Raw genomic sequence first — 20,452 nt, forward strand, 5'->3', positions numbered from 1 at the left:
TCACTTTGTGGCCTCACGCACGGTATTCCCACGGGTGTCGCCTTACCATGGCCCGGGACCGTTTGCGCCTTTTGGCTCACGTATATGATAGTGTCGCTAGCATCCATATGACAGAGAACCCGGGCCGACATGACTAGTCGTGAACCCGAAGTGGCACTAACTTACGGGGACAGGCATACATGAATCAACATCGAGCATGTCGGTCAGCAGCGTGCGAATCCGGGCTGTAGCTCTGGGCTAACAGGACTCCGGGAACCCGGGCTGTAGCAGGCTAGGCAGGACTCCGGATGTCACCGCGTGACATTTCCCCGAAGGGACAGACACAGGAACGAAGTGAATCACATGCCGGCCAGTCAAGTGTTCCGGAGCAGTAGTGCTGGGCTAGCAGGACTCCGGTGAACCGGGCTGTAGCGGACTACTATGGCTCATGGAAGCACAAGACTACATTTCCCCATAAGAGAGGCTACCAAGGATAAACAACTAGGTTGTCGGATCCCACACATACCAAGCATTTCAATCATACACACAATATGCTCGATATGTGCAAATACAACATGGCATCACAACAAGACTCTACGACTCAGAGTATTTATTCATTAGGCTCCGAAGAGCCAGATATTACAAACATGGGTCTCATGACCCAACATTCAGAGCATACAAGTCAAAGCACATGCGGAAGCTTAACATGTCTGAGTACAGACATCTACAAAGAAAAAGGCTGCGAAGCCTGACTATCTACAAGACCCTGCCGAGGGCACAAGATCGTAGCTGAGGTATCAAGCTAAACGTCGAAGTCCACACGGAACTACTAGCGAGACTGACGTCTCTCTGCAAAACATAAAATAAGCAAACGTGAGTACAAATGTACCCAGCAAGACTTACATCAGAACTATCTACATATGCATCGGTATCAACAAAGGGGGTGGTGGAGTTTAACTGCAGCAAGCCAGCTTTGACTCGGTGGCTATCCTGAACTACGACTGCAAGTAACTCTTTTGAGGTGGCGCACACGAGTCCACATATTCACCATATCAATACACCACTATGGATCCGCTCCCGTCTCCCTACGAGAACGCCATCCATAGCACTCACGCTTATCTTGCGCATTTTAGAGTATCCACTTTCACTTGTCTATGAACTGTTATAGGCAACCCAGAAGTCCTTTACCGCGGACACGGCTATTCGAATAGATCATATTAACCCTGCAGGGGTGTACTTCGTCACACACGCTCTCGCCACTTACCACCATGTACACGTCGTGTACCTCGGCAACCTTCAAGCGGAAGCCTGGCGAGGGAGTCGGCCACGACCTGACTAACCACACAAGTCTCTCGTCCAGGTTTATCGCCTATTCGGGTTCCATCCGCAAGGAGATCCGGCCGGGGTGTCGCTCACGGCCCCAAACGATGTGTGCAGGGTTCCCAAGCCCACCTCGACGGATGGATCTACGCTTGGTACACCGTGCCACGGTGCCTAGTCTGTCCCAAGCCCACCTGTACCGGGTACCACTTGGTAGACTACTAACACAACCTACAAACACCAGAAACTAGTTGCAACTCCTGGACAGAGATCAAGTTATTAATAAGTCGAGAGGGGCACTTAAGCATTCCAATGTGTGGTAGTAACTGTTCATGGATCACAAACACAGAACTCAGTTCCTGAGGACGGCTGCAATGAGACAACCCACCATGTACTCCTACATGGCCTCTCACCGCTACCTTTACCAAATCGTGTTCACACACTTAGCTCTCAACATTAGGACATGTTCACCACATTCCAATTCATTCCCGATGAATCAGACCTGACTCAACTCTAAGCAATAGCAGGCATGACAAACAAGCATGAATGAGTAGGCACATCAGGGCTCAAACAACTCCTACTCATGCTAGTGGGTTTCATCTATTTACTGTGGCAATGACAGGTCATGCAGAGTATAAAGGGGTTCAGCTACCGCAACATGAAACAATTGCATCGTTGTTGTCCTAGTGCAGTAAAATAGAGCAGAGCGAGAGAGTGGGTTTGTATCGGGATGAACAAGGGGGTTTTGCTTGCCTGGCACTTCTGAAGATAGCATTGAGTCTTCATTAGTGTCAACGATCACAACGCCGGAACATCGTCTACCGAGAGGGGACAAATACCGGCAACAGAGAAGAAATACAATCAATGCAATGCACAATATGATGCATGATCATGACATGGCAATATGAATGTGTTTTGGGCTAATGCAACTACAAACAGATGGGTTTGGGTCATTTTGAACCAAAGGTTCAATCCCAAACTCAAATTATGAATTTAAATAGTGCCTTATCATGTTTTGAACTAAACAGCAAGGTTAAGTTGTTTAGACATGCATGAAACCAGTACATATGGATAGATTGGATTTTTCTGATCATTTTTCATATATAATTTATCTCATTCTGAGCTATAGATAATTTTCTATGAATTTTAGAAGTTAGCACTATTTTCTGGAATTTCCTGAATAAGAATAAGTCTAGAAAAAGGTTAATTGCGTCAGCATGACATCGTGGTGATGTCAGCAGGTCAACAGCGGCTGGTCCAGGTCAAACCTGACCAGTGGGGTCCGCATGTCAGTGACACAGGGCTAATCCCGGTCAAACCCATCATTGACTGGGGTTTGACCAGTGGTTGGGCCCACTGTCAGTGCCTATTAGGGGGTGCTTAGCTGGTAGTGGTTAGCACTAATGACGTCCACGTCGGCACGCCGGAGTTTGACCGGCGACGACCATCCAACGCGGCGGAGGCGCGCCGGAATCGCGCTGCGGTTGTCGGCTGAGCATGCGGCTTGTTCCTACGGCGAGCTGGAGGTGTGCCGCATCTAGTGGTGCAGGCGGTTGGGTGCAGGGAGGCCAGAAACGCCGTCGGCGAGCTTGACAGCGGCGGCCGGAGTTCGGACACGCACGGGTTTGATGTTCCGGTGCGCGGCAGGACCAGCTGGTGGTCGGGATCGTCTCCTAGGAGCAACCCGAGCAGGATGACGCGCCCAGGCGCAGGCTACGACATCGGTAGCCATGACGGCGATGAAGCACGTCGCCGGCGGGCTTCGGAGCTCATGGGGACGACGTCTACGGCGAGGGATACACCATGGGGTCAGGGGGAAACGGTGGTAGAGCTCACCGCGGTTCTGACGAGCAAGCTAGCTAGGTCGGGGAAGCACGGACGGCGGCGAATCGACGATGAAGTTGCCGGCGGCCGAATATTGAAGATGAGCTCGGGGACGGCGCTGCGGGGCTTCCGGCGGGGCGTGGCTCGGTGAAGGGGTTGAGGACGACGTCGAAGAGCTCGGGGATGCATCGGAGAGGCGAGGGGGTGGCTCTGGCTATGGGTACGGCGATCGGCGGCGACGGGCTCCGCTCGGTGGTGCTCGGGAGAGAGGGCAGGAGAGGGAGAGACACGGGAGAGAGTGAGAGCGGTCCAGGGGGGTGCGTGGCGACAAGGGAGAGATCCAGGGCGAGCAGGCAAGCAGGAGGTGGCCGGCGCGTGCACGCGCGGGTCGGGCACACGCCCTCCTGCCTACTGGCAGGAGGTTGAAGACGGTGGCGGCTGCGGTGGGCTGGCTCTGGTGGGCTGGGCCAGCTCCTGGGCCAGCCAGGTGGCTACAGTAGCAGGCCACAGGTGGGTGCAGGTAAGTCCTCGCTTTTTTTATCTCTTTTAATTCCTGTTTTCTATTTTGTTATTTTGTTCTGGGCTTTATTAAAAATGCCAGGGCATTTCCAAAAATCATGAAACTAATCATGGCTACTGTTTAGAATATATCCAACAGTAAACATTTTAGTCTATGATTATTTGAGCATTTAAAATATTTAATAGCATTTAAATGCCCAAATGCAAATACTATATGATTTAATTCAGAGCCCAAATATGTCATGGAAAAATGTGCAGCACCTCTGGTTATTGTTACATGCATTTTCCAGAAATGATGAACATTTTTAAAAGCCATTTGGAAACACTGAGAATATTTTAGTTGAACCTAGTGAATTCCTTTGATGCTAGGGTTTAGGCAATCCCCATTTCAATTTTCTGCAAAAATTCAAACATGATGCACACATGAAGCTAGCCTAGTGCAATACGAGAAGCTAGGGATGTGACAGGGGAGGCGGTAGACGTCGGCTGGCGAAGAGGAGCACGGACACCAGAGTGAGCGGCGGGGCATAGCGGCGAAGGTAGTAGCGCGTGAGGGGGGGGCGGGGCAGCCGCTACGGCGAGCAGGGGCGAGCGGGAGAGGTAGGACGGTGGCCCCGGCACGGCGACGGTGTGGGGGCAGCAACAGCGAGCTGTGGGCGCCGGTGAGCACGCGCGCAGCCCGCAGCCATGGATGTGTGGACACGCGGGGACAGAGCCGGGGTGGTGACGACTGCGAGCGGGGGAACGCAACGGGTAAGGGGAGCGGGCGGACGCGAGGCGCGCGGGGGGGGGGGGGGGGGGGGGGCGGCAGACAGCGGTGCATCCGGGGAGGTGGATGATACGTCTCCAACGTATCTATAATTTTTGATTGTTCCATGTTATTATATTATCTGTTTTGGATGTTTAATGGGCTTTATTATGCAATTTTATATTATTTTACGGACTAACCTATTAACCGAAGGCCCAGTGCAAATTGCTGTTTTTTTTTTGCCTATTTCAGTGTTTCGCAGAAAAGGAATATCAAACGGAATCCAAACGGAATGAAACCTTCGCGAGGATCGTTTTTGGAACAAACGCAATCCAGGAGACTTGGAGTGGACGTCAAGGAAGCAACGAGGCGGCCACGAGGTAGGAGGGCGCGCCTAGGGGGGTAGGCGCGCCCCCACCCTCGTGGGCCCCTCGTGGCTCCACCGACCTACTTCTTTTGCCTATATATACTCATATACCCTGAAAACATCCAAGAGCACCACGAAACCCTATTTCCACCGCCGCAACCTTCTGTACCCGTGAGATCCCATCTTGGAGCCTTTGCCGGCGCTCCGCCGGAGGGGGAATCGATAACGGAGGGCTTCTACATCAACACCATAGCCTCTCCGATGATGTGTGAGTAGTTTACCACAGACTTTCGGGTCCATAGTTATTAGCTAGATGGCTTCTTCTCTCTCTTTGGATCTCAATACAAAGTTCTCCTTGATTCTCTTGGAGATCTATTCGATGTAATTCTTTTTGCGGTGTGTTTGTCGAAATCCAAAGAATTGTGGGTTTATGATCAAGATTATCTATGAACAATATTTGATTCTTCTCTTATTTCTTATATGCATGATTTAATATCTTTGCAAGTCTCTTCGAATTATCAGTTTGGTTTGGCCTACTAGATTGATTTTCTTGCAATGGGAGAAGTGCTTAGCTTTGGGTTCAATCTTGCGGTGTCCTTTCCCAGTGACAGTAGGGGCAGCAAGGCACGTATTGTATTGTTGCCATCAAGGATAAAAAGATGGGGTTTATATCATATTGCTTGAGTTTATCCCTCTACATCATGTCATCTTGCCTAATGCGTTACTCTGTTCTTATGAACTTAATACTCTAGATGCATGCTGGATAGCGGTCGATGTGTGAAGTAATAGTAGTAGATGCATAATCGTTTCGGTCTACTTGTCACGGACGTGATGCCTATATACATGATCATGCCTAGATATTCTCATAACTATGCGCTTTTCTATCAATTGCTCGAAAGTAATTTGTTCACCCACCGTAGACTTTGCTATCTTGAGAGAAGCCACTAGTGAAACCTATGGCCCCCGGGTTTATTTTCCATCATATTATTTTCTTATCAACTAGCTATTTCTATCGTTGTTTATTTTGCAATCTTTACTTTTCAATCTATACAACAAAAATACCAAAAATATTTATCTTATTATCTTTATCAGATCTCATTTTTGCAAGTGGTCGTGAAGGAATTGACAACCCCTTTATCGCATTGGTTGCAAGGTTCTTGATTGTTTGTGCAGGTACGAGGGATTTGCGTGTGGTCTCCTACTGGATTCATACCTTGGTTCTCAAAAAATGAGGGAAATACTTACGCTACTTTGCTGCATCACCCTTTCCTCTTTAAGGGAAAACCAACGCATGCTCAAGAGGTAGCAGTGGACAGGAGCGGAGCGGCGCGGTGCCTGCAGTGACGCAGGAGCATCATAGCAGTGGCAACGTGAGCAGCGAGGCAGCTAGCGGCAGTAGGACAAGCAGCAACAATCGCACGCATGTACGCGTACGCGGGGTTCGGGCATGATGGAGTCGGCGGCCTACGACGTCCAAATCGAAGGGGAAAAAAGGGAGGACCGAGGGAGGAGCTCACCGAGAGGCACACGATGGCCGGCGGGAGGCTTAGGAGCTGCAGCGGGCGGCGGGTCGATGGCGAGGAGCTCCGGCGTCCCAAGGTAGACGACGACGGCGATCCGGCGATGAAGTGCTCTCCTGCTTGATCTGATCCTCGAGGACGGTGTAGTGGACGACGTCGTAGTGGCCGGACACGCCCTCACGGCGCGTGGATGACCGTGGCTACGTGGGCAGCGAGGACATGACGACGATGGCGTCGGGCGGCGACTTTGGGCGGTTCTCCCCTGCGCTGGAGAAGGGAGAGGAAGCGAGGGGGATCTGGGAGGCGAGAGGGGATCTGGGCGACGAGCGGCCGAGGGAGGGAGGGAGGTGTTGCGGCCTTATCCTCTCGGCGAGGCCGACGAGGTGGTCGGGGTCGACCTCACCCCTGTAGCGACCGCGCCACGGGAACAGAGGGAGAAGGAGACCGGTGGGGGGGAGGGGTAGGTGGGCTGGCTGACTGGGTCGGCCAGTTGGCTAGCTGGGTTGGACGGTTGGCTAGCTGGGCCGGTTGGCCCAGCCGGGGGGGGGGGGGGTCTTTTCATTTTATTGTTATTTAACTTTTTATATTTCTGTTTTATTTAGATTAGGGCATTAAACCACTTTGCAAAAATGTTGGATCACCACGAATATTAACAAATGAAAATTTTCCACATGAAGAACATTTTATTTTAGACATTTGAAAACTTTTGAGTTTGAGTTGATTTTAAATTAGAATTTGAACGGGGTTTGAATCAACGCGAGTTTAATAACAGTAATCATGATGACGTGACATCATTAGCAGGGAATTACTGTAGTTTAATTATCCGGGCCTCACATGCATGCACAATCTAATTAATTTGTCTACTGGCTGCAATTTATGAATTGCTCCACATATCATTTATAGAGATGATTCCAGACTTAGAAGTGTTGAGGTCATGATGCTCTAAATAGTTTTGAAGTTGTATTCACGACATCATGATGCTCTAAATGAAATGAAAATTTGATGGATTCAAGAAGAAAAAGGTCAGGTATGTTTAGTATGCACTATAGTAGAAATTTCACTCGTGGTCATCTTGGGATACTTGTACATGCTTGGTGTTACAATAATTCTACTGATTAATTCCATGAAAGTGCCGAACTTTGCTCCAGTGAACAAGAAACCCACTGGTTAACATATTTGGACGCCATACAAGTGGATCTGCATTTTTTCATCAAGGTGTTGTCTCATCTTTTAATTTGCATCGTCGCTCTTGGATAATTAGATTTCATAGAGATTTATCTTTGATCTGAGCATTTTGAACTTTGTTTTTTGCATAGCCTTGATAAAAGAATTGACAACAAATACTTAGAGAAGACTAGCCAACGAGATGAGGAGAGGAAAGGAGTGAAAAGAGACTAAATACAGTAATGATATATCAATTTAGAAGTCGTAGCAATGCACATCCTTCTAAATATATATCTTTATGCGATCGGTCACAAGTTGTAGTTGGTAGTGGTAGTAGTATATATTCACTATAATTGTTTGTATGAAATCATATTAACAAAAAAATCGCACATATATCACAACAATTGCGTGCAAAAACACATAATCTTACCATATTTCATAGGGTGCTACCATTTTTTCATGTTTGTAGTTGTAGTGGGAAATAAAAGAAATAATCTGGTTGGTATACAATTGGGATTTTTAATGTTTGCATAATCTTTACCATTACGCAACACGGTTATGCTTTTGCTACCTCTATATATGTCCTATGATAGAGATGTTCTGTTTGCAACAGGGAAAAATGGGACCAATTTAGCTTTATACTAGAGTTCACATCAAAACTTTATCCTAGATGAACTAGACATTAAGTATGCCGTTGTGCAGCTCGCTGGTGCTGTGCTCACACACCGTTCTAATTAATCTTATTTAAGCTCTAGGTCTGTATTAATTTTATCTTGATTAGATATTAAATGATTAATCAAACACAGTTGGTGTTCATCCAGACTGCACATGCCTAATTGTATTAGTGTCAACTTTTTGAAGTCGAGTACTACAATGTTTGAAGGGCAATAATTTTAAATTTACCACTTAAATTATACAAGACAACATACAAATTAATCAATCTTAATGTCTACACGTTTTATTTGCTCCCGTGTTCACTTCTTTCAAGTTACAACCTCATGGTACTCTTGATTCTTTTGACATTTGTATTAACCGACAATTATTTGGGGCACAAAGCACGGTTATCCATTGGCTACCTATACTCTTTCAGCACTCAGTTAATACCCCCAGTCTGTCTCTTTCCCAAAGCCGGATAGACATGGCCGCATCAAAACCAGACTATGCATATATTGTTGTCTCCCGTGAGGTTACCATGTGACTATTACTTATTGTTAGTGTACATCTACTATACTATTTTTAAGTGTCAGACACGTTCCTCGTGGTTGTGTTCTAATGATCTAATGGCTCTATAGCTAATCCACTCTTGACATTGCTTATTCAAGTTGGGACCATGATCTTGCCTTCAATATACAGATTGTGAATGAACCCCCTGCCAGTTTTGTGTTAAAGAGTTCCAATATTATTTCTTTGTAGTTATCAAGTAGGTTTTTTTATAGAGTCAATGGTATATAGATATGCATGATAGCATTATTTTTTCAAAATTACCCTTCATCTTTGGACTAAATTCTGATGTGCATATTTTGTTTGCAGGAAATAAATAATGTTGACTTCTTGGATGAAAGCTAACATGATAGCTTGTGTTCTTTTCTACATGAAATAGTAAAAATGGTGCGATTTTGTTGTAATTACTTGCTCTTAGTTACAATCTTCACTGGACGCAATAGAATTTTTGTACTACCCTCTTCTCTGGGTAGTTATGCATCAAGTTTTTTTTATTGTTGATCTCCTTTTGCATGCATATTTTCTCCATTTTTGGTCTTCGCACAATATCATAGCTATATATTCGTACCGGTCGTTGAGCATGGTTGATCAAAGTAGAAGTTTGTAGTCATATTTCTTGCCACTATACAGAATAGCACAATTTTTCTAGGTTATATGTGACTACAATTTCTAAAAATACGGTAAGTTGATGCTATTGAGTCTTCACTGTTTCCTTCACAAAACTATTGTAGCCATACAAACAAAGGCCATCATGGAGTACATATAACATGGATTTGCTATTGTGTTAATTGTTTTGTGACCCTCTGCTTCTAATATATGCAATAATTTGAGATGAACCCAAATCTCTCCTTTATCACTTAAGTAAATTATCTGGCTTTCTTAGAAAAACTATTAAATCAATTATGTGGTCAGCATTGGATGTTTATTCTGTGGAATGTGCAAGCGTCACAATCTTGACAAAAGCTACAAAGAGATTATCTTAAAAATTGATTGCATAGAGTATGAGATATCACCCTGAATTTTATCTCTCGTAGGACATTTGGCATGCCTTTTCATTATCCTTATTCGGTGCACATACAAGTTATCTATAATCTAAGGGGATGGCCAACCTTTGAAAATTGTGAAAGTTTGACAAGCCACTTAATATTTTGATGCAAGGTGGAGGTGCGGGAAGAAAACAACGAGAAGAAGGATTCGTGGGAGGAAATGGAGTGTCATGTGGTGGCTGAGAAGAGGGAGGGGGCATGAAGATGACGAGGAGATGCATTTATCTACCACATCACGAGCATGAGATATCATCACATGTAAATAGTATATGACTCATATCACACGACTTTTCTCTTTGCAAAAACATTTTGTTAGCACATTTCTTGTTGTACATATAGTTTTTTTAGCATGTGGCAACACATGGGCATCCAACGATGTGAATAAATTCACTTTTGGTCCATTTTTAAACTTGCTAATTGCCTTCTTACAACTCACGATGGATCTTTGTATGAACGTCTGATCAAACATAGAGATGAAAGAACTAGGAATCCGCACGGACTAGGCACACACCTTGGTGGTGGATCGACACATACACAAGGGGAGGGGATTAGGGCGGAGAGCGGTGGGCATCACCCAATTTTAAAGGAGAGGGCTCTATTAGGAAAAGGAAAGGGTGTGTCATGGGGCAGGGTTTCTGGGTTGGGCCCACGTGTTGGAAATAACATGGTGGATAATCCAGACAACCACATTTATTCCCCACATATTGTCTGGATTTGGGGATCCCAGACTGGGAGAAATGAGCTTCGACCTTGAGGACAAACTTAATCATTTGTTTGATTCATTTATATGCACTATAGCCCGTACCAACGCACGGGCATTCTACTAGTATTGTGTAAGAGATAACTCGACCGATTCTTAGTCATTAATTGTTGCACGCGAAACTAATAAAATGAAAACGACTATGGACTACCCTTTGATAGTAGAGATAATAGCCCTCAAAGTGCGGGTGGGCCAACCTATCCCGCGCTTCCAACATTTTCGGTCAAATGGCGGGACATTCAGCCTTCTATACGTTTTATATAGTATTGGTTTTCATCTAGTTTCTTTATTTCCAGAAATGTTCATAAAATTCGAAAAATGTTCTCAAGATTTTAAAAACAATCATGTAATTTTATTTTTTACATAGGTTTATGATTTTTGTTTTTTTGTGTGTTTTAAAAATGTCTGCAATTTTTAAAAATATTCATAAATTTAGGGAAATTACCATGAATTTTAAATTATTCATAAAATAAAGAATGCATACAGGATTTTCTTAAAAAAATATTATAAAGAAAACATAATAATAATATCCACGCCTGTATGAAAATCGAGATAGAAAAACCGGCAGAACGAAAACAAGGGGAAACATGTGGTGAAAAAACGGTATGCCCACGTCTAGGAGTTGGGCTGGCCCATGTCGCCCCGTGGGGTGCGTAAATTTGGAACCCTAACGAAAACAGATGCATACTTTCCTTTGTTTCAAAAAAAAAAAGATGCATACTTTCCTTCTCTCCCCCCAAAAAGAAGACTTTCCTTTACTAGAGGCAATAAATAAATAAATAGGAAATTCCAGGAGAGAGAAAAACCCAAGAAACCTCTTCGGCGGCGAGGCGAGGCGGGGGTTCGGCAGCGGCGTCTCGTGGACTCCTAGCCAGCCCCTTCACCTCTTCGGGCTTCTGTGGCGAGCCGAGTTTTCCGGCGGAGGCGAGGTAGGCATCCTGCTCCATCTGAACTTGCCTCTACATTTGTTCCAACTTCCCCACATTGGAACACTGAACAATTGGGTTGGGTTCGATTTCTCGCAGCCATGGCCGCAGCGGAGGAAACGGCCGTGGGAACCGCTGCGGAGGGGAGCGACCTGCGCTCCTTCTTCTCGACGCGCGGCGTCGCCGCCGATCTTGCTGCGTTGGACGACCAGACCCTCAAGGCGCTGGACGAGAAGTACATTATCGCCAGGGACCTCGACGCCGCCACGGTGCTCTCCAAGATCCACCACTTGGTGGGGCACAGCGAAGCCAGCATCGTCCCCTACGAAGGGCTGTCCTACCAGCTTCCGTGCCGTGACCCGGGGCAGCACGAGTACGACCCCACACTCCGGCAGCTTTGCCTGCGCCGCGGCAAGGTCGAAACTTGCACGGTCGGCGACCCCAGGACCTCGCGCAAGGCCGAGATCATCACGGCCACGCTATCCTTGGTCAAGAAGACCGTCCTGAGTGGCCATCGCTCGTTTAGCGACGGTCTGCGCTACGGCGATGAAGTCTTCAAGCAGGACAAGAAGACCGTGGATGATGCCCTGCTGGACATCTGCTGCCTACTCGAGTGCCCAAGGGCATCTCTCAAAATGCTTGAACTTGGTCCGGGCACGGTCGTTGGGCCACTGATATTCACAATGGAAGATGGGGCAGAGAACCATTGCAGGTCATTCGGTCCGAGTGGAGCCCGGGTACATGAGGGGATCTCTAATATTACTGTCGAACAAGGCGCAACGGTCAATTTCATCCTACTAGTCCAGAGGGATGATGTTTTTTGGGATTTTGCTCGGTCGCAACTCCGCCACGAATTGAATTGTGTGGTCATGACAGGCGGCGATGGGGAACCAAATGTCATGACACGGGCTTTCTTGCGCAAACTCAAGGATTGTCTGTCTGTCCCTGTGTATGCTCTCACCGATTCAGATCCAGAGGGAATTTCGATCTTTTGTACCTACAAGTTTGGATCAGCAGAGATGCCATTTGACAATGTGGGTCTTACCATTCCTGATATCAAGTTGATTGCGTATATAGGTGATGATGCCCTTCATTTGAGTCACCTTCAACCGCTGGCCAAGCGCGACAGATCGATTCTTAAGGGATTGTGTGCCCAAAAGCATGTAATAGGTGATGAACAATTGAGGGAGAACATACATTTCATGATGAACAGGGGCTTAAAATGCAAAATCGAAGCTTTATATTATCTTCAGTACCCTCCTACTGACTACATCCGCAAAGCAGTAGGCAATCTGGAGGACATCTAAGTAGCTCGTTGTGTTTAACTTTGGTAGAGAGACATCTATGTAGTTTGCCATGTTGACTTTAGAGGATAATCTTCTAAGTTAGTTCATGTTGGGTGTGCAAACTATGGTTACTACTAGATTGTGCATGCACTTATGTTGTCACAATCTAGGTTATTAATGCTCCAGATTCTATATGACATTAAGCAGCTTGCTCCTGTTTTTGCTGTTTTGTTACGAGGAAGCCTTTATATTTTGGCTCACCTGAAATCAGATTGTAAGATGAGCATTTTGGCAGGTTTTTTCAGAGGTGAGGTATTCTCTCCAGGTTGCAAAATCTTCGATTAGAACCATCATTCCTGGCACCAACGGTGCTAAGGATGTCCCCATACCATATTAGTTTTTGTGTGGCAATAGCGCTGGTAGTAGTATTGATCAATTGTGAATACAAAAAAGTGTGCCTAGGCGCTAGGCGGCAACAAAACGCCTACCGCTTAATCATGCCAGGTCTGCGCTTAAGTGTGCCTTAATGCGCTTAGGTGAGGCAAGTGTTAGGCGGTGTCAAAACGTACAATTAACGCCTAGTGCTTTCTTTATCCTTTCAATTCAGACAATATTTCCTTTTAACCTCCATGTTTCTTCGGACCATATTTCTGTAAGGGAACTTTGAATTTGTGTAGCAAATCCAGTTGCAGTAAGAAAGAAAGATAGTTGAGATTCTTCTCGGCAATGAAAGGCCTCAGTTTGAGTTTGGGCAACAATATTCTTGGTAATCAGAATATCAGATATAGCTGCACCTGCAAGTAGCATGTATTGTTATTTATCTCCCACTATTAAGGCATGATCTAGGGACCTTTAACAGTTGATCACTGAAGTAGTCAAGCATCTTTTTACTACGATGTAGTAAGGTTGATGACTGCCCAACCTTTTTATCTTGCAATGGTTTTGGAAAATTATTTAATGTGTATTCAAATATTAGTAGTAGCATACACCTAGTAGGCCAACACTCACTACCTTGAGAACATTGAAGAGCACATCATTTTGCACTGCTTGTAATGGGAAACACATTTGGATGGCATCATACTTAATTGGTAGTGCGGCAACTAGCAAGTAGCGTATCTAGTTGGAAATCACAAGTTGATGCTGTTTTCAGGAAGAACTGTAGTAATACTTGGATCCTGAAAGTGCATCTTCCTTGTAACCAATAACAGCAATATACATAAGGGATTGAATGATCAAAGATTTGGTCGCCGAGTAGCCCCCAACCCAATGTCTGCTCAGAATATCTGAAGCAAGCATGTAAAATACAGAGTTGGGGTAACACAGCAAAACATTGTCCCTTGGTGCTTCAGTTCCTCCTTGTGATGTGACCACTTTTAGAGAAGTGGGATTCACTGCTTTCTTTTCAGACATCTTACTGGGATTATATTTTCAGTGAAAAATACTGCACGTGTTTATGTTCACCTACTTGGATAGTATCATTAGATCAAATCTGGTGATCGAGAAAATGTCGATTTGTGGTCGTATTTCTTCAGTTTTACTACATCGTCATTACTGATGCCACTGTTGATGCCTTACTGTTGCCATTGGTCCTGTGCTTGGTTAAGCTGTCCATCCTTACAATGGCTGGGTGCACGTCTCCACAAGGATTTGTTTGCTGTCATTCGCTCGGGATGGTTACTGAATATTAGTCAGATAACAACTACTCCCTCCGTCTCATAATATAAGGCGTTTTTGCAAACTAATATAGCTTGCAAAAACGTCTTATATTGTGGGATGAAGGGGTTGTATTTGGATGATTTTGCTCTATCGGCAGAAGCTGGGAAATGATTTCCAGCACATGATAGAGTTACTGAAAGTAGGTCAAATAGAGTTGGAGGTAATCCAAATATAGTTGTTATCGGACATCACATTCTTTTAAAACCGTCCTCAAGACAGCCACCGTTGCGGTCGGCTATGGCCAGAAGGACACTAGCAGCAAACTTCATGACGGTATCTGGTGCTTGGCCCAGGGCTCGGGAAGCGACTTTTTTTTCGTGAATACGCAAAGTTTGCGTATCTTTTCATAAATAAAAGAAAGAGAATGAATACAAATGAGGTACAACTCATGCACGAATGCAAGATGGCATGAACACGGTGCCCAGACGAGAGAAAGAACAAAGACAAAGTGTGCTTGGCCTGAACAAGCGAGCGACGTAGCTAAACCAACTAACTAGGGAGTCAGTCCAAATCAACGTGGAGTCTGACAACCACAAGTCCAGCACCAAGGACGCTGCAAACACACAAAGCGACACCTTCAGGAAGGAAAACGATGCCGTGGAGACCTAGGGTTTCCCTTGGTGCTCGAAGATGGGCACGGAGAGAGGCCACGACAACGCCTCCAAGGAGGGGACGACACTCGCCAGTGTCGCCGTTGCCAGCTGGCAAGCCAAGCAAGGTTTTCTCCCTGGCTTGTGTCTAAATAATCGCAAAGCCATCGAACTAGGAACCGGGAGTCAGACCCACACATAGATCGAAAAACCGGCACCACCAGAAGGGAAGCCACGCCGAACACATGAACCATGGACATGAAGAGGGGCGAGGCAACAAGGTGGCCGGGGTTGGGGAGACGGCGGGGCGAATGGGGCCGATGCAGGGGACACGACAGTGACCGGACGCCGAAGAGCCAGGAACTGGAGGAGACACATATTCGGTTCACTCTGGCCGAGGCCGTGAGGACACCGGCAAGCCATAAAGGCTGGAGGAGACACAACCTCCAGAGCATCGGGGCCGGCGTCACACCGGAAGAGGCATCGACGACCCAAGGACACTAGTAAACGCAGGTCGACGGCCATCAGGTCCGAAGCTACACCGGCAAAAGGTCCATCACAAAGGCACATGCGCCTATAGAACGCGAGCAGGCATGCCGCAAGGGGCAGCCCTCGCTGGGGAGTGATACGTCCATTTTGCATCATGTTTTCCTACTGTTATTTATGATGTTTTTATGCAGGGGCGCGCTTGGTGGGTTGTGCTCACCCAGGCCCACTGATAACCCACAAGTATAGGGGATCACAACAGTTTTCGAGGGTAGAGTATTCAACCCAAATTTATTGATTCGACACAAGGGGAGCCAAAGAATATTCTCATGTATTAGCAGTTGAGTTGTCAATTCAACCACACCTGGAAAACTTAATATCTGCAGCAAAGTATTTAGTAGCAAAGTAGTATGGAAGTAACGATAACGGTAGCAAAAGTAACAGTAGCAGTTTTGTAGTAATTGTAACAATGGCAATGGAAAAGTAACTAAGCAAAGATGAATATGTGAAAAGCTCATAGGCATTGGATCAATGATGGATAATTATGTCGGATGCGATTCCTCATGCAACAGTTATAACATAGGGTGACACAGAACTAGCTCCAGTTCATCAATGTAATGTAGGCATGTATTCCCAATATAGTCATACGTGTTTATGGAAAAGAACTTGCATGACATCTTTTGTCCTACCCTTCCGTGGCAGCGGGGTCCTATTGGAAACTAAGGGATATTAAGGCCTCCTTTTAATAGAGTACCGGACCAAAGCATTAACACTTAGTGAATACATGAACTCCTCAAACTACGGTCATCACCAGGAGTGGTCCCGATTATTGTCACTTCGGGGTTGCCGGATTATGACACATAGTAGGTGACTATTGACTTGCAAAATAGGATCAAGAACGCACATATATTCATGAAAACATAATAGGTTCATATCTGAAATCATGCCACTCGGGCCCTAGTGACAAGCATTAAGCATAGCAAAGTCATAGCAACATCAATCTCAGAACATAATGGATACTAGGGATCAAACCCTAACAACACTAACTCGATTACATGGTAAATCTCATCCAACCCATCACCGTCCAGCAAGCCTACGATGGAATTACTCACGCACGGCGGTGAGCATCATGAAATTGGTGATGGAGGATGGTTGATGATGACGACGGCAACGGATTGCCCTCTCCGGAGCCCCGAACAGACTCCAGATCAGCCCTCACGAGAGAGATTAGGGCTTGGCGGCGGCTCCATATCGTAAAACGCGTTGAATCCTTCTCTCCAAATTTTTCTCCCCGAACGTGAATATATAGAGTTGGAGTTGACGTCGGTGGAGCCTCAGGGGGCCCACGAGGCAGGGGGCGTGCCCTAGGGGGTGGGCGCGCCCTCCACCCTCGTGGACAGGGTGTGGCCCCCTGGTGTTGATTCTTTCGCCAATATTTTTTATTAATTCCAAAAATATTCTCCGTGAAGTTTCAGGTCATTCCGAGAACTTTTATTTCTGCACAAAAATAACACCATGGCAATTCTGCTGAAAACAGCATCAGTCCGGGTTAGTTCCATTCAAATCATGCAAGTTAGAGTCTAAAACAAGGGCAAAAGTTTTTGGAAAAGTAGATACGTTGGAGACGTATCAACTCCCCCAAGCTTAAACCTTTGCTTGTCCTCAAGCAGTTCAGTTGACAAACTATGTTTGCTCTTGTTGTTGTAAATATGTAAAGCCAGCATTCAAGTTTTCCACAAAGATTATGAACTAACCATATTCACAATAACACTTAGGTCTCATGTTTACTCATATCAATGGCATAATCAACTAGCGAGCAATAATAATAAATCTCGGATGACAATACTTTCTCAAAACAATCATAATATGATATAACAAGATGGTATCTCGCTAGCCCGTTCTGAGACCGCAAAACATAAATGCAGAGCATCCCTGAAGATCAAGGACTTACTAGACACTGTAATTCATGGTAAAAGAGATCCATTCATAGTCATACTCAATGTAAATTAATAGCAATGCATGCGAGTGACAGCGGTGCTCTCCAACTAGAGCTTTTTAATAAGAGGATGATGACTCAACATAAAAGTAAATAGATAGGTCCTTCGCAGAGGGAAGCAGGGATTTGCAGAGGTGCCAGAGCTCGAGTTCTGAAACAGAGATAAATAATATTATGAGTGGCATACTTTCAATGTCAACATAACTTTCAGATCTCGGGTTCCGGCAAAACCCTCAAGGTTCGAACACTGGGGTGCGCACGAAGATCTCCCCTACCAAATCACGCCCTCAACCTCGCCACGATCTCAAAGGCTAACTTGACGAACTCGCAACACAAGAGACGCAGGATTTATACTGGTTCGGGCCACCGTTGTGGTGTAATACCCTACTCCAGTGTGGTGTGGTGGATTGCCTCTCGGGCTGAGGATGAATAGTACAAGGGGAAGAACAGCCTCCTGAGGTGAGGTGTTCTTGTGCTTGGTGGGTGTGAGGATGGGTTGGATCTAGTCCAAGATGATCCGCCTCTCCTACTGTGGTGGCTAGACCTATTTATAGAGGCTCTGGTCCTCTCCCCAAATATTGAGCGGGAAGGGATCCAACAACGGCCAATTTGAAAGGGGACAGCTAGTACAAGCTATCCTGACTAAAGGTGGACTTCGCCTGCCAAAGGCTCTGGTGGTGACGCCGGCTTGGGCTCCACGGTGACCTCCATCTTGCCGTCCTGCTGGTCTTGGTCTCGTTGCACCGATATGGAAACCTTTGCTGGACGCCTCGATACTCCTCGCCTGCGCTTGCCTCCTTAGCACCAAAGGGGAAGCAAGGACACTGTGTGTGTTGGTGCCCGCCTGGCCTTGGTCGTCATGGCTTGCGTAAGAACCTCGCGAGGTTTGCCTCGCCTTGATCTCTCCGCCCCTCGTGAGCCAGCCTGGTGAGGCCGCTCCCGAGGAGGTCTTGTGTCGTCCGCCTCACGAGGCTTGGCCCCTCGCGAGGGTCTTGAATGCTTGTTGGTGAAGACGGGCCATACGGGCCCGCTCGCAGAGCCACGCCGTGGGCCGTAGGCAGGCAAGTCTGGGGACCCCCGTTCCCAGAACACCGACAGTAGCCCCCGGGCCCAAGGCGCGCTCGGACTTGGCTTCGAGGCGAAGCCAAAGGGCAAGTGCGGAGCACCGCGGGCCCCAACAGCCTGCGGCCTTGGTCGACGCGTGGCGGTTGATTGGACGTGTGCGTCTCCGCTTCCCCACGCTGCCTCGGCAACTTCCCGACTGTCAAAAGGCTGGCGTAGACAGCGCTTGCCTTCATTGATTCCTTTCGCCTTGCTCCAGATCCCCTTTCTTGCTCCCTGCTTCCGAAATCTCCAGATCTGCTCCCATCCCCTTTCGCATCAGCGACCAATGGCACCCCGGAAGGTCAAGCCTGCCTCGTCGCCGGCTTGGTATGAGCCAGCTATCGACGCGCCCAACGTCTCAGAGAAGAACCTCGCCGCCACGCGCTTGCTAACGGCGGGGAAAGCAACGAGAGGGGGAAGACTGAGCTCCGGGCCGGCTCTGACGTGCCGGAGCCCGAGGGAAGCACCTTCTTCCCCTTCTTCACGAGTAGCATTGTTGCAGGGCTGGTTCCCCCCTTCTCTGACTTCTTCTATGAGGTCCTTGGCCACTACGGGCTGCAGGCGCTGCATCTTCATCCCAACTCTATCCTTCTCTTGTCGATCTTCGCCTTCTACTGCGAGGCGTACCTCGGGTGATGCCGTCCGTGGCTCTGCTGCGCCACTTCTTCTTCCTCCACATCAACAAGGGCCATACCTCCGGGTGTGCCAATTTTGTCGCGGCTGGCAAGGCCAACTCGATCTCGAAGACTGGGAAGAAGGCCGACGGCTTCAGGAGCAAGTGGGCCATGATGGACGCCAAGTGCGTCCACCCACGCTTGATGCTGCCAACAGAGATACCCAGTCTGACAAGGGGTGGTCTTGCGTGAAGCTCACTGATGAGTGGGCGACGTTGGTGCTGGAGCAAATGAACGTCGACCTGAAGCCGGGCAACGCGAAGGCGGCAAAGGTGACATGGGCCATGCTCCTGAGGGAATTCCTGATGCTGCACGTAGCCCCACTTCAGGCGCATACGCGCCCCTTGTGGGAGCTTGGGGACGAAGAGGACAAGGTTCGCCTGAGCCCGGAGGCCTTGTCCGACGGTGAGCTGGCGTGGCTCTCCGCCTCCTGGTCGGGGACGACCAGGAGTACCCGTCGAGTGTCTTCACTCCCTTGTTCCGCAGCAAGGACGGGGCGCAGGTCGTGGCCGCCAGGCCGACCTTTGACGGGCGCGGGCTGGTGCCGCCAGCGTCCACCGGGGCCCCTGCGACGCCGACGCCGGTGGAGCTGTCTTCTGGTGAGTCCCGCGGGGAGGAAGAGGAGGAGGAGGAGGAGGAGGACTCGGAGGTGACCCCTGAAGGGATGGGGGAAACCTCCCCCTTGAGCAAGGCCGACATCCTCTGCACCCTTCCTGACGACGACGAGGCTGACGCCCGCCAGGAGAAGGGAGAGCCGCCCGTAATCCCGACGAGGGGACGATCGGCGCTGATCTCCCTGAATGCTGCTTCTGTTCTGGCGCCGCCTGGAGCCGCTTCCGGCCCACCTGCTGCCCCTTCTTCGGCTCCTGGGGCTTGTGCGCCCGCGCCCCGGGCTGGGAGGCTCTTGGGCTTCAAGCTTAGCAAAAGGAAGGTGGACTACACCGCGGTGGATCAGTAAGTGTTCGTGCTCCGTCTTGTTCTTGATTATGCTGCTGATTCTTGACGCTTCTCCGCTGTGCGATCAGGCCGACACCTGCGGCGAAGAAGAGGAAGGAGGAGGCGGTGGTGCCGCCCGGGACCAACCCACCTGCTCCGTTTGCGTCTCCCTCCGTGGAGAAGGGCAGCATTGGCGCTCATGCCTCTCTGGCCTGGTCGTCCTCGTGTGGCATGGGGGAGAATCCTCGGGAGGAGTCAGCCCCCGTGGCC

General features: G+C 47.9%; 1 protein-coding gene across 1 annotated transcript; it reads left to right on the top strand.

Moving 5' to 3' along the window:
• Positions 1-11,238: 11,238 nt before the first annotated feature.
• Positions 11,239-12,901, top strand: LOC123074392 (DNA topoisomerase 6 subunit A3). The gene is made up of 2 exons (XM_044497255.1): positions 11,239-11,397; positions 11,494-12,901. Exon 2 carries the CDS (start codon positions 11,496-11,498, stop codon positions 12,699-12,701), a length of 1,206 nt encoding a protein of 401 aa, XP_044353190.1. The 5' UTR covers positions 11,239-11,397; positions 11,494-11,495; the 3' UTR covers positions 12,702-12,901.
• The last annotated feature ends 7,551 nt before the right edge of the window (positions 12,902-20,452 follow it).

This window comes from Triticum aestivum, chromosome 3D, assembly GCF_018294505.1.
Source record: "Triticum aestivum cultivar Chinese Spring chromosome 3D, IWGSC CS RefSeq v2.1, whole genome shotgun sequence".
In the NCBI taxonomy this organism is placed as follows: Eukaryota; Viridiplantae; Streptophyta; class Magnoliopsida; order Poales; family Poaceae; genus Triticum; species Triticum aestivum.